Source organism: Poecilia formosa, unplaced genomic scaffold, assembly GCF_000485575.1.
Source record: "Poecilia formosa unplaced genomic scaffold, Poecilia_formosa-5.1.2 Scaffold473, whole genome shotgun sequence".
Taxonomy (NCBI): domain Eukaryota; kingdom Metazoa; phylum Chordata; class Actinopteri; order Cyprinodontiformes; family Poeciliidae; genus Poecilia; species Poecilia formosa.
Genome location: NW_006800412.1, coordinates 115,659 through 127,655, shown reverse-complemented (window position 1 = coordinate 127,655; position 11,997 = coordinate 115,659). Strand labels below are relative to the sequence as shown.

Genomic DNA, 11,997 nt, shown 5'->3' with positions numbered 1-11,997 from the left:
GATATCAATTTGTTATAAAAGTATTACTGATTGCACTTTAAAAATTAGGTAACTTTATGTTATTAAAGGTAAAGTTTAAACATATTCATGAAGGCTTATTCATGTTCATGACAGGTGTTATGACATGTTTATGACAGTGTCATGACAGTCTTATTCACCCCCTTCAAATAAAGTGTTACCGACAAATCAAATGTTGTAGATAGATATTCAGTGCAATCACATTTAAATCATTATTATCGACATCTCCAAATTTATACAGATGTATCAAAAATAGCTGGAAAAATGGGAATAGCATTTGCAATCCCAGAATTCAATTTGAAAATAGGGAAGCAAATTATGGATGGGTTATCAATTTATACAGGAGAAATGTTAGCAATACTATTGGCATTACAATGGATAGAAGACGTAAAACCACTGCAAACAATAATTTGCTCAGATTCAAGCTCTGCTTTAAGCATAAAACATATTAATACGGATAGTAGGATGGACATCTTATTAGAAATATATCATACTCTATTTAGAATACAAAATATGGGGTTAATAGTTGTTTTTGTATGGGTTCCAGCACATATAGGGGTAGAAGGAAACGAGTGGGCTGATAAAATGACAAAGAAGGCAAAACATAATCCTATTAGTTTTACAGTTAGGACAAGTAAATCTGAAGGGAAAAGTAAAGTCAATGAGGAGCTGATGAAAACATGGCAGAGAAGGTGGGATGAAGGTTTAACAGGAAGATGGTTTCATAAAATTCAGAAGTTTGTAGGAAGGAAAAGGAAGGGAAGAAGAAACAGGAAGGAGGAAAGAATAATAATCAGGTTAAGGTTCGGTCATACAGGGCTTAATTATTCACTTTTTAAAATACAGAAGCATAAAACTGGAAAGTGTGAATATTGTAAGAAGTTTGAAACAATAGAGCAAGTTATTTCAGAGTGTTATAAATATGAAGAAGAGAGAAGATGCATGTTGAGAGAGTGTGAAGGTATTAAAGAAAGGTTTAATTTATCAGACTTTTTGAGGAGGGATTTGGGGAGTAGACATGTTCAAATAATTATTCGGTTTCTTAAAAAACAAAGTTATTTCATAGAATCTGAATAGAGTAAGATGGTGGTGAATGTGTAAAGAATAACGAAGAGTGGTATATAAAGCTATATGTAAGTAAGTAGGTGTGTATGTGTGAGTGTATGTTTAGTCAGAAATTATTGTAGGGATTAGGTATGAAGTAAACGTATATAGATCATCACGAACCACACTCCATACCAGTAGGTGGCGGTAATGCTACTGAAAGTTTATTGCCAACCGCCAATGAAAACCAAGAAGCAGAAGCAGAAGAAGAAGAAGAAGAAGAAGAAGAATTTACTGCTGTTATTTTGAAGTGAATATCTGACATGCTGCGGCGAGTATTTCACACTGATAAAATTAAATGGCGTTTTAATAGCGATTAATCGCGATTCTGACGTATTTCCGCTTATTAGAGACACGGAAGTGCTGTGTTTGTCATGATGTTGCTAATAAAGTTTGAAAATATAAGTAGTAACAGGAAGTAATTCTCACAGACGGTTTCGTTTCTGGTTCCAAAGTTTCTGACAGTAGCGCTGCGCTGTACCGGACCCTGACCCCGCGGGCCCACTGCTGGCGGAACCGATGAATCAGAACCGAGTCCGAACCACGAAACGTTGACACATCGTTGCTTCTGCCGCACAGCCTGATGGGTAAAATGCTAACAGCGCAGCAGGCGGTGATTGGTGGAGACAGCTGGTCCAGGTGAGCGGCGGCAGGTTCGACCCGGCCCGGTTCTGCATCCGCTCCCGTAGAACCTGAAGGTCCTGTTCAGAACAACGGCAAGAAGGAGGGCTCAGACCGGAACCATCAGAACCAGGTAAGTTCGGAAAGAAGATGATCCTCCTACCCCTTCATCGGAACACGGACACTGACGGGTTCTAGCAGGTTCTGATCCTTTCGGGTCAGAACAAACCCTCCGTTCAGATAAAACTAGAGCCAGCAGAACCATAAAGTACCTGAGGTCTATTTGGACTGCTCCAGGCAGGTTCAGAAACAGGTCCAGAACCAGGTTCTGTTTGTCGCACTGCTTCAGTTCTGAAATGGTTCTGATGGACTTTAGACTGAAGAACCAACAGAACCGGCCGGATCCACAACTGTAGGTCCTGCTGATTCTGTTGGTATCACCAACCGATTCCGAACCAGGTTTGGTTCAGATCCTGCTTAAGTTCAACCGGGCCGAGCCAGAACCAGGACAGAATCGAGCCTGGTTCTGGCTCGATTCATGACTTCCTCATGAACGAGGAAGTCGCATTAATGTGGTTCTGAAAGGATGAAATGGATCAGACACTAACAGATCCAGAACTAACAGAACGGGTCCACCGGACCAGAACCAAGATTCTGACATGGTTCTGGATGTTGGACCTCTCCTCCTGCAGAACCAGAACCAGGATCGGAACCAAGACCAACCACAGGAGGGCGCCCAGTCACCGCTACTCTGTCCTCTGTCCTCACCTGTCCCTGTCCTCCTGTCTGTCTCTGTTCTGCAGACATGTCCCTGTCGGCCCAGAGGGACCGGGTCCAGAAACAGGTGGAGGAGCTGGAGCGCAGCCTGGCTGTGACCCAGGACGAGCTGGACCTGCTGAGCAGTGAGACAGGTACCTTCCAGATCCGGTTCCAGGCCCGGTATTAAATCCGATCTCAACAGCTGAACAATCAGAACCAGATAAATGATGAGAATCAGGTCCTGGACGGGCTGATTTCTGAGTTACAGGCAGAACTTTACGACCAGAACCAGAAACTGCTGCAACTTTTAGTCCAACTGGAATTTTTAGTTCAGTTCACACATTCAGCACCGAGTGGCCATCCCGACTGGACCGACCTGAACCAGAGGAACCAGGTTCATCTGAACCGGTTTAATCTAACCCGGCTGAGTTGGTGAAGCCGACCCAGATCTGTTTTTTATAGAACTGACTCGGAACCATGAGAACTGGCAGCTACATGTTGCATATTAAAATAATCTGGTTCTTCCTGCCCCACCGGGTCAGCAGAACTTCAACAAACCATTTTCAGTGAATGTTAGCTCGCCTTGTTAGCCTCAGCTAGCGCGACAGAAAAAATGGCCAGTGAAAGCCCAACAGGAAGTCGTGATTACCACAATAAAAGCCTAACAGGAAGTCGTAGAGAATAAAAGTCACAATTATAGGCTGGAAAGTGAAGCTACTTCTGAAAGGGGGCTAGCTCCAGCAATTTCCACATTATGACTGAAAGACAAACCCATGGCTTTTATTGTGGTAATCATGACTTCCTGTTGGACTTTTATTGTGGTAATCATGACTTCCTGTTGGACTTTTATTGTGGTAATCATGATTTCAGCCCAGCTGAAGGAAATATGTCAGGATTTAAAGTCACCAGTGATGCTAGCTGAGGCTAACAAGGCGAGCTAACATTCACTGAACATGGTTTGTTGAAGTTCTGCTGACCCGGTGGGGCAGGAAGAACCAGATTATTTTAACCTGTGTAGAATCACACCTCTGGTTCTGGAGGTCCAGAACCTTGGAGATGTTTCTGGCCAGGTTCTTCAATCCAGCAGAACTTCAGATCGTGTCATGATGCTGTCTGAGGGCGTTTGGGTCGATGGTTCCGGGTGGGATCAGGAACTGGGACGTCTCACTGTGTGTCTCTGTCCTCAGATGATGGATCAGAAAGTCAGGATGAGGAAGGACAGGAGGGACAGGAGGGACAGGTGAGACAGAGGACCTGGTAAATCAGTTGGTCCGATTCCCCACAGAACCACTAACAGACCTGTGTGTGTGTGTGTTCAGATCCCAGCTGACCTGTTGGCCCAGAAGCAGAAGATCCAGTCAGAGATCCAAAACCTGGAGGACATGTTGGGTCCCCGCAGTTCGTCCCTCGACATGTCCAGCGAGGACAGCAGCGACTGCAGTGACAGGGTCGGTACCGTTTGGGGTCAGAGGTCGCATGTGTCGCTGTGGGTGTGAGTGTCTTCTTGGCGTTTGTGTCCCCAGAGTGAGCCGGACCTGTCTCCGAGTGCGTCCTCGTGTCTCCAGCTCAACTTGGTCTACCAGCAGGTGGTCCAGGAGACGCTGGACCAGCTGGAGGCGCTGCTGGCCCACAACCGCAGGCAGCAGGTGAGGACCCGGTTCTGACCCAGTTCAGGCCTTGTTCTGACCCTGTGTGGCTCTGGATGCAAATCCAGAACCGATCCAAACTGTAGTGCAATGTTTCAACCTGCAGAGGGAGCTCACAGCCCAGATGAACGGACCAATCAGAGAGCCCACCAGAGAAGGTCCTGCCTCGTCCAATCAGCATCCAGCTAAGCTGTTCCTGGGCAGCTTCCTGAAACCGTACTTCAAGGACCGTCTGACGGGACTGGTACCGCACACACACAGAAACACACAGACACAAACACACACACGCAAAAAAACGGAAACACACACGCAGAGAAACGGACCAATGGGACGCTGCGTTGTTTCTGTCCAGGGCCCTCCAGCCAATCAGGAGGTGAAGCTGAAGGCTCAGAGGATGATGGGATGTCCAGAAGACAAGAAGCTGAAATTGAAAAGATGTAAGTTCTGTTGTGACCCGGTCCATCAGCAGGTTCTGTTCTGACCCGGTTCTCTGTGTTCAGGGGAGAGCTGGCAGAAGACGCTGCTGGTCCACTCGGTGACAAGAGATCACCTGAAGAGACTGATGCTGCCCAAACTGTCCAGGTACCAGAACCCAACCTGCTGCTCGGGGGGGGACGTGTCCCGACGTGTCCTAACGTGTCTCTTGTCCCTCCAGGCTGGACTTCCTGACCTCGAAGCTTTCCTCGGCTCACGGAGCCGACAGACAGCAGCTGACTGAGCAGATCGACGACCTGGAGAAAGACCTGCAGCTGCTGAGGTCAGACGGGTCCTGGACCTGGACCTGGACCTGGTCCAGGGTCCAGGTCCAGGACCAGGTCCAGGTCCAGGTCCAGGTCCAGGACCAGGTCCAGGTCCAGGTCCAGGACCAGGTCCAGGTCCAGGTCCAGGTCCTGGACCTGTTGGGCTGACAGCCTGATGGATCTGGTTCTGTGTTCTGATTGGTCAGGATGAAGAGAGAGGAGGAGCTTACTGGTGATCGCTACGAAGAACACGACTGGCAGAAGATCTCCAACATCGACGTCAGTAAATAACCTAATGGATCGATGGATCTATTGATTAATGGATCTATTGATTAATGGATCAGCTGTGCTCCTCTTCCTCAGTTTGAAGGGACGAAGGATGCGGAGGACATCCGTCTCTTCTGGCAGAACGTCCTCCATCCGTCCATCAACAAGACGGCCTGGAGCAGTGAGGAGGTCCAGAGGCTGAGCGCCATCTGCAGGAGACACGAGGAAAGACACTGGGACTCGATCGCCCAGGAGCTGGGGGTGAGGGAGGGAATGGGGCAGCTGGCGTCTCTCTGACCCGTCTGTCTCTGACCCGTCTGTCTCTGACCCGTCTGTCTCTGACCCGGCTCTCTTTGTGTCTCTGTCCCTCAGACGGGGAGGACGGCCTTCATGTGTCTCCAGATGTTCCAGCGTTTCGTCTCCGACTCTCTGAAACGCAGCAGCTGGACGGCAGAGGAAGACGAGCAGCTGAGAGAGCTGGTCCAGAAGATGAGGATCGGGAACTTCATCCCGTACACGCAGAGTAATGACGTCATGCTGACGTCACGCTGTGACATCACTCCCCGTCTCTGATGGACTCTTCTTCTCTGCTTCCAGTCAGTTACTTCATGGAGGGTCGTGATCCGACTCAGCTCGTCTACAGGTGGAACCAGGTTCTGGACCCGAGCCTGAAGAGAGGCTCGTGGACCAAGCAGGAGGACCGGGTACGGTTCCCACCCAAATGGACCCACGCTGGTTCTGGAGCGCTCAGCCTGGTCTCAGACTGATCTGTCCGTCCACCTGTCTGTCCGTCCAGCTCCTGCTGCAGGCCGTGGCTCGTCACGGGGAGAAGTGTTGGTGGAAGGTCCGGTTGGAAGTTCCTGGACGCACTGATGGAGCCTGCAGAGACAGGTGAGGACCAGCAGGAGGCAGTGTTTCTGGGTTTGCCTCAGTGAACCCTGTCCATCTGTCCATCTGTCCATCTGTCCATAGGTATCTGGACTGTCTGAAGAAGAACATAAAGAAACGACCGTTTGAGAGACATGAGGTGGAGCTGCTGGAGCAGCTGGTGAAGAAACATGGAGTTGGTGAGGTTCTGATGATGATGATGATGATGATTCACCTGCTGATTGGTTCTGAACTGAGCGTCTGTGTTTCAGCTCGCTGGGCCAAGATCGCTGCAGAGATCCCGCATCGGATTGATGCTCAGTGTTTGAGAGAGTGGAGGAAGCTGGTGCGAGAACCTGCTCAGGTAAATCAGGGGTCACTGAGGGGTCAGGGACTGTCGAGGGTCACTGAGGGGTCGGGGACTGTCATCAGCGTAGGTTCATCAGCTGCTGTGTTTAGGAACTGATGGGAAATCAGAGTTCCTGAAAGCAGAAGCCGTTCTGAGAACCCAGCTGATCGTCTGTTTCTCTCACAGGACAGAAGGAAAATCAAGAAGACCTGCAAGACAGGAGGAGGAGAAGGAGGAAGAGGAAGAGCAGGACGAAGAAGAGGAGGAAGAAGACGGGATGCTGGAGGTTTCAATGTTAGGGGAATATTGAAGATGAAGGAGGAAGAGGAGGTGCAGATAACTGAAGAGGAGGATGACGACAATGAGGATGAGGTGGTGGAGTACATGGACAGTGATGAAGACTGTAATAAGAAGAGGAAGAGGAGCATGGAGGAGGAGCAGCAGGAGGAGTACATCCTGCCACCAATGGAGGAGTGGGTTCCAGCTGAGGTGAACCAAAGCTCCACCTCCCTGAGCTTCACGCTGGTGGAGCTCCCTTCCTCCGGCGAGGCGCCGGACCGAACCGCGGTCCGCTCCACCGTGCTGGGACGGCCTGGACCCTCCGTCATCATCGGGCCTCCGCCCAGAGAGCTGTCCTGGGAGGAGCGCCACAGCTCCTCCGCTGTGCTGATGGCGTCCCGGGAGGCGCTGCGTCTCCACCTGAGCGCCCTGAAGCAGAAGGTCAGCACCGGCCCCCAGCCAGGGCGGCGGCCACGCCCGCAGGCCCAAGAGCTGAGATGCGAGCTGCAGGCCGCCGTCACGCCGTGGATCGGGAACCTGCTGATCCCAAAGAGCCAGAAACGGAGCGCCGCAGATGTGCTGAGGGAGGGAGGAGAGAGGAGAGGCGTCTCCACCTCCTCTGCCTTCACACTGCTTCTCCAGGCCATGAACGTAGACACGCTGGGCTGCCGGCAGATAATCGAGCAGAGGAAGAACCAGGTGGACCTGCAGGCCCCGCCCCACACCCGGGGGCCCAAACGGGTCTCAGAGCTCCTCGCCAACAGGAAGAGGAGGAACCAAGAGGAAGAGGAGGACCAGCGCAGAGTCATGCTGCAGCAGCTGCAGGAGAAACACATGCAGGCTCCGCCCACCATGCAGGCTCCGCCCACCATGCAGGCTCCGCCCACCATGCAGGCTCCGCCCCAGCACCCTTCTGGCAGATGTCCTCAGGTGTTTCCTCGTAGTCTTGTCGTTCCTGCTTCCTCCATCTACTTTGCTCCTTCTGGAGCTCCACCTGCTCCAGCAGAGCTGAAGGATGTGGGCGGAGCCAGTGAGGGTGCAGCTGGGTCTCGTAGTGATGTGGGCGGGGCTAATGCAGGTGTGGCGTGGACAGGTGACGAAGGAGCAAAGCAGAAGGACAGAGTGAATCTGGAGGTAAAGTTTTGCTAACAGCAGCAGGTTGTCCCACATGCTAACGCCCTAAGCAGAGCTAATTTACTTAGCACTGTTGCTAACTGTGAAAACATTTAGCAGAGTTAGCTTCCCAATATTTCATTTTTCAAGACAGACATGAAAGTGATGATTTACTTGGTTTCAGTTGAGTAAATTTTTGTGTTTTGGTTAGCGTAGTACTTCCTCTAGTAGGTTATATTTATATCCATGCTCTTATTTTGAAGTGGGTGAGTTGAGTTTCCTCTCCTAACTTGAGAGTTAGGAGAGGAACTCTATTCTGCTATTCTGCGTCATAGCAGAATGCTTTGTGTAACGTTTAGCATTAGCTTATGCTAACTACCCACCTGTTATTCTGGACCAATCAGGAGTCGACTCTGTGCGTCTGACTGCTCTATGGTTCTGCTTTCAGTCTGGAGCCCTGGATTCAGCAGGTTCTCCAGAACCGGACCGGACCCAGAACTCAGACAGTCCTGCTGTCGGCGCCGCTCCCCATGCAGCATTTAGCTCCTCTTCCTCACCTCTGACCTCTCCTCCACCTTCTTGCCCCGATCAGGCCCCGCCCACCTCCGTCTGTCAGAGTGGGGGCAGGAAGAGGGGGCGGGTGGAGGCGGGCGGCGCCGGTCCGGGGCTGGTCCAGGAGGGGAAGAGAGCCAGGAGGCCAACCCTGAAGATCCGAGAGTCCAAGGAGCTCCAGGTGAGGCAGGTGACCTCAGAGTCTTGGACCGGGAGAACCAACAGAACCCGGTTCTGGTTCAAACTTACCCTTTACCGTTCAGGTGTTCTGACTATCTGTGCTACCTCGTCAGATTTTCCTACCGCAGCATGGATAGATAGCTAGGTCTATCTATCCGTGCTGCCCGTCCAAAACTGCTACCGTCATGTTTACAAACAGAAACTACATCAGGTCATTATGTTAATACATTGGATAACTTTATCTGAGCGACTGAAATGGAAGCTTAGGAGTTAAGCTTAGCTTAGCATTGGAACAATGAAAATACATGATGAAACCACTTCCTTCATCTGAACATCCTACCCGTCTAAAATGAAAAGCTATAGATGTTTGCACTAATCCTGTTACTAGAATATCGTTGCGGTATCAGAAACTGTTTTTTTATTGGAATTAAAGACAAATACAGATCAGCACAACTCTCTTTTTGCACATTAATCCGTTTTATGACAGACGTTGTTAAATGCAGCTGCTATGTGTCACCGAACTGCGCAGGTCACTGGAATGGTGGGATACGATTCATGTACACTAATATTACAGCTTCAGTCAGAATCACTACCAACATCTATTTGGCCAGTTTTAGTCATAAAGAGTGTAATTAAACACAACGTGCTGCTGCCTCTCCAGCCAACGTACCGCCAGGTGACCCATCAGGTATTTAGACCAGGTGACCCATCAGGTCACCAGTCTGTCGCAGTGTAATTAAACTAAAAATTTTAAAATATAGGGACAAAAAAGCCCACAAAACAACGTATTTTGTCCTGATTAAGCATCAAAACAATGACTTGTTTACCGTAACGACATTGCAGACGACAAACTGACCCATTTATAAATATATTTACAAGCTGCTGTCATGTAAACTAAAACCATGAAGTGATACAGCAGCTTAAGGAAAGCCAGGAATAAGACAAATTAGATAAAACTTACCGTAATCTGCGCTGAAATAAAACGCATGAACGGAAACTTCCACAGGTAGGCCGTATTTATAATGAATCTGCTGAGTCAGCAGAATGTGACGTGGCATCGCCACAAGGTAGGACGGGTTTACGGGTAGCACAGATAAACAGAACACCTGTTCTGGTTGGTCCGGACCTCAGGCTCTTCTGGTTCTGTTTCCAGGCTACAAAGAAGAAGAGAAGCTCCGCCCCCTCAAAGCAGAAACATGTTGGCAGGGCCCAGTCAAAGGGAAGCAGCGCCGTGGAGGCTCCGCCCCCCTCACAGGTCACTGCTCTCCATTTCCTCCCTAACCGGTCCATGTGGGTCGTGACCCCTGTGGCTCAGGCTCCGCCCCCAGCCCTGCAGGTGGGGCTCTTACCCAGAGGCCCTCCCCTAGCGTCTGAAGCCCCGCCCCCTCTGGCGGCAGGATGCTCCTCGGTGACCCCAGCTGCCCTTCGTGACCTCCAGCTCTCACCTGTTCCCACCTGTAGATTTAAGCCCCTCCTCCCGGCCGTCACCCAGTCATCTGATCTGAGGCCGACCAGCTGGCCCCGCCCCCACATGCTGCTGGCCTATCAGGGAGTGGCGGGGTGGCAGACGGTGGGCCCGACCGGCCCCCCCCTCCGGAGGGCGGGCCAGCACTTTGACCCCACCCTGATGTTCCTGGAGCCCCTGGAGGAGGTTCATGATTGGCTGAGAGGGAGAGGGGGCGTGGCCGTACCCAGAGCGGGGAGCGCCCTCCCCTACCTGCCGCCATCTGTCAGCACTCTGAGCGCGCTCAGTGGCCTCCTGCGGGCGAAGGCGTCTGTGACGGCGTCGGCTCTACAGCTGATGGCGGCAGCAGACGGCCGCCCCCTCCCTGACCACGCCTACTGCGCCTCAGGCGAGCCCTCGACCCGCTTCACACCTGGTACAGGTATTTAGACCAGGAAGCATCAAACCCGATGATTTTATGATTTTATTGTTTAAAGGATGAAACTGAACAACATTTATCCTCAGACATTAACCGAACACACACAAGATAAAGAAAATAAAGGAAAAGGAAGGGCTGCACAGTGGTGCAGTTGGTAGAGCTGTTACCTTGCAGCCAGAAGGTTCTGGGTTCGATTCCCGGCTCTGGCCTTTCTGCAGGGTGGGGTGGGACCTCCCACAGTCCAAAAAGCAACAAATCTAAAGTGTGTGTGTGTGTGTGTGTGTGTGTGTGTTCCTCCTGTTAGAACATGGATGGATAAAACTAAAGGAAGGTAAAACTTCACTCTGACGTAAATAATAACTTCCTCAGTTTGTCTCATGAAGATGTAACTCATCGTTTGATCATTTCATTCTGACTGCAGAGAAAACAGGCTGATCAGCAGAAGGTTTGGTTCTGATCAGGAGACGATCAGAACCAAACGACCGCTACCTGAGGAGCTTTGGCTCTGATGGAGAGGGATTCAGAGGAGGGTTGATCACAGATCAGATCAATCTGATGGTTGATCAGCGTTTAGATTCATCCTGGAGCTCTGAGCAGAACTTAGAGCAGGAGCCCAGCGGTACCGGTACCGGTGTGAGGTTAATGTCTGAGGATCGTTTCATCATTTAAACATCGTTTAAATGTTTTCACTCCAGGTCAAAAGTTTGCATTTCTTTACAGAAACTTTGACACTTTGTATGTTTAGGCCCCTGGTTTCTCTTTGCAGAGCAGCAGGAGGAGCTGCAGGCCGTCCGCCAGCTGGTGGCGCAGCGCTTCTCCACAAACCCCGCCCACCAGCTGCTGAAGGCCCGCTTCCTGTCCCTGTTCACGCTGCCAGCGCTGCTGGCCACTGTCCAGCCAATCAGCAGGAAGAAGCCAACCTGTCCGACCAATCAGGAGGAGGAGGAGGAGGAGGAGGAGGAGGAGGAGCTGAAACAAATCCAGGAGAGAGGAAGGAGGAGGAGAGTCCTGACCAGAGCTGCTGTTCCCTAAGCGGCCACCAGGCGTCAGTGTTTCACCTCTGAGCCGGTTCTGCTCTGTTCCGGACTGGAACCAGAACCAGAACCGGTTCTGACCCCGTCTCGTTTCTCCTGCTGGCTGGCAACTCTGCAGCTTTGGCCAATCAGGAATCCAGTGCCAAACCAGACCCGGTTCTACAGAACCAGTCCATGCAAGCTGACCCATGTACATCTACAGTGTTAGGGGGGCCGCGGTGCGTTCGGGGACGATGGTTACAATGTTGCACTAAAACATTTTTGAAGTTGCTGCTTGTAAATGTTTTTGTTTTTGAAAAATAATTTCCTAATAAAAAATGTTTCTGATTTCATGGCGACTCACTGAGGAACATTTTGGACTTCAGGTAAACGAAAACATTCAGAGGATCACAGAGAGCCACAAATACAAGTTCAGATAAACAGAAGTGAACCGAGACGCGAAGAGGACGGGACCGTCCAGACTGGTGACACCGTCAGTCCCAGAGGGAGGGAGTCCCCTCCTGTCCCCTCCTGTTCCCACCTGTTCCCTCCTGTCCCCTCCTGTTTCCTCCTGTCTCCTCCTGTTTCCTCCTGTCCCCTCCTGTT

At 50.8% G+C, this 11,997-nt stretch overlaps 1 protein-coding gene across 3 annotated transcripts; it reads left to right on the top strand.

Annotated features, from left to right (window-relative positions):
• Window positions 1–1,336: 1,336 nt before the first annotated feature.
• snapc4 (small nuclear RNA activating complex, polypeptide 4) lies at window positions 1,337–11,935 on the top strand. 3 transcript variants are annotated; one of them, XM_016664201.1, is made up of 21 exons: window positions 1,337–1,372; window positions 1,578–1,876; window positions 2,547–2,654; window positions 3,690–3,742; window positions 3,822–3,950; window positions 4,026–4,148; window positions 4,255–4,392; window positions 4,501–4,585; window positions 4,649–4,730; window positions 4,804–4,905; window positions 5,095–5,167; window positions 5,252–5,416; window positions 5,528–5,678; window positions 5,753–5,859; window positions 5,952–6,046; window positions 6,128–6,222; window positions 6,295–6,386; window positions 6,558–7,784; window positions 8,212–8,496; window positions 9,649–10,381; window positions 11,145–11,410. In XM_016664201.1, the coding sequence occupies exons 3-21, from the start codon at window positions 2,549–2,551 to the stop codon at window positions 11,408–11,410; spliced, it is 4,107 nt and encodes a 1,368-aa protein (XP_016519687.1). In that variant the 5' UTR covers window positions 1,337–1,372; window positions 1,578–1,876; window positions 2,547–2,548. The 3 variants fall into 3 exon arrangements, with proteins under 3 accessions (XP_016519687.1, XP_007578338.1, XP_016519688.1); XM_007578276.2 differs by lacking the exon at window positions 1,337–1,372 and having other exon boundaries at window positions 1,380–1,876; window positions 11,145–11,931; XM_016664202.1 differs by lacking the exons at window positions 1,337–1,372; window positions 1,578–1,876; window positions 2,547–2,654; ... (4 more) ...; window positions 4,501–4,585; window positions 4,649–4,730 and having other exon boundaries at window positions 4,877–4,938; window positions 5,036–5,167; window positions 11,145–11,935.
• Window positions 11,936–11,997: the final 62 nt, after the last annotated feature.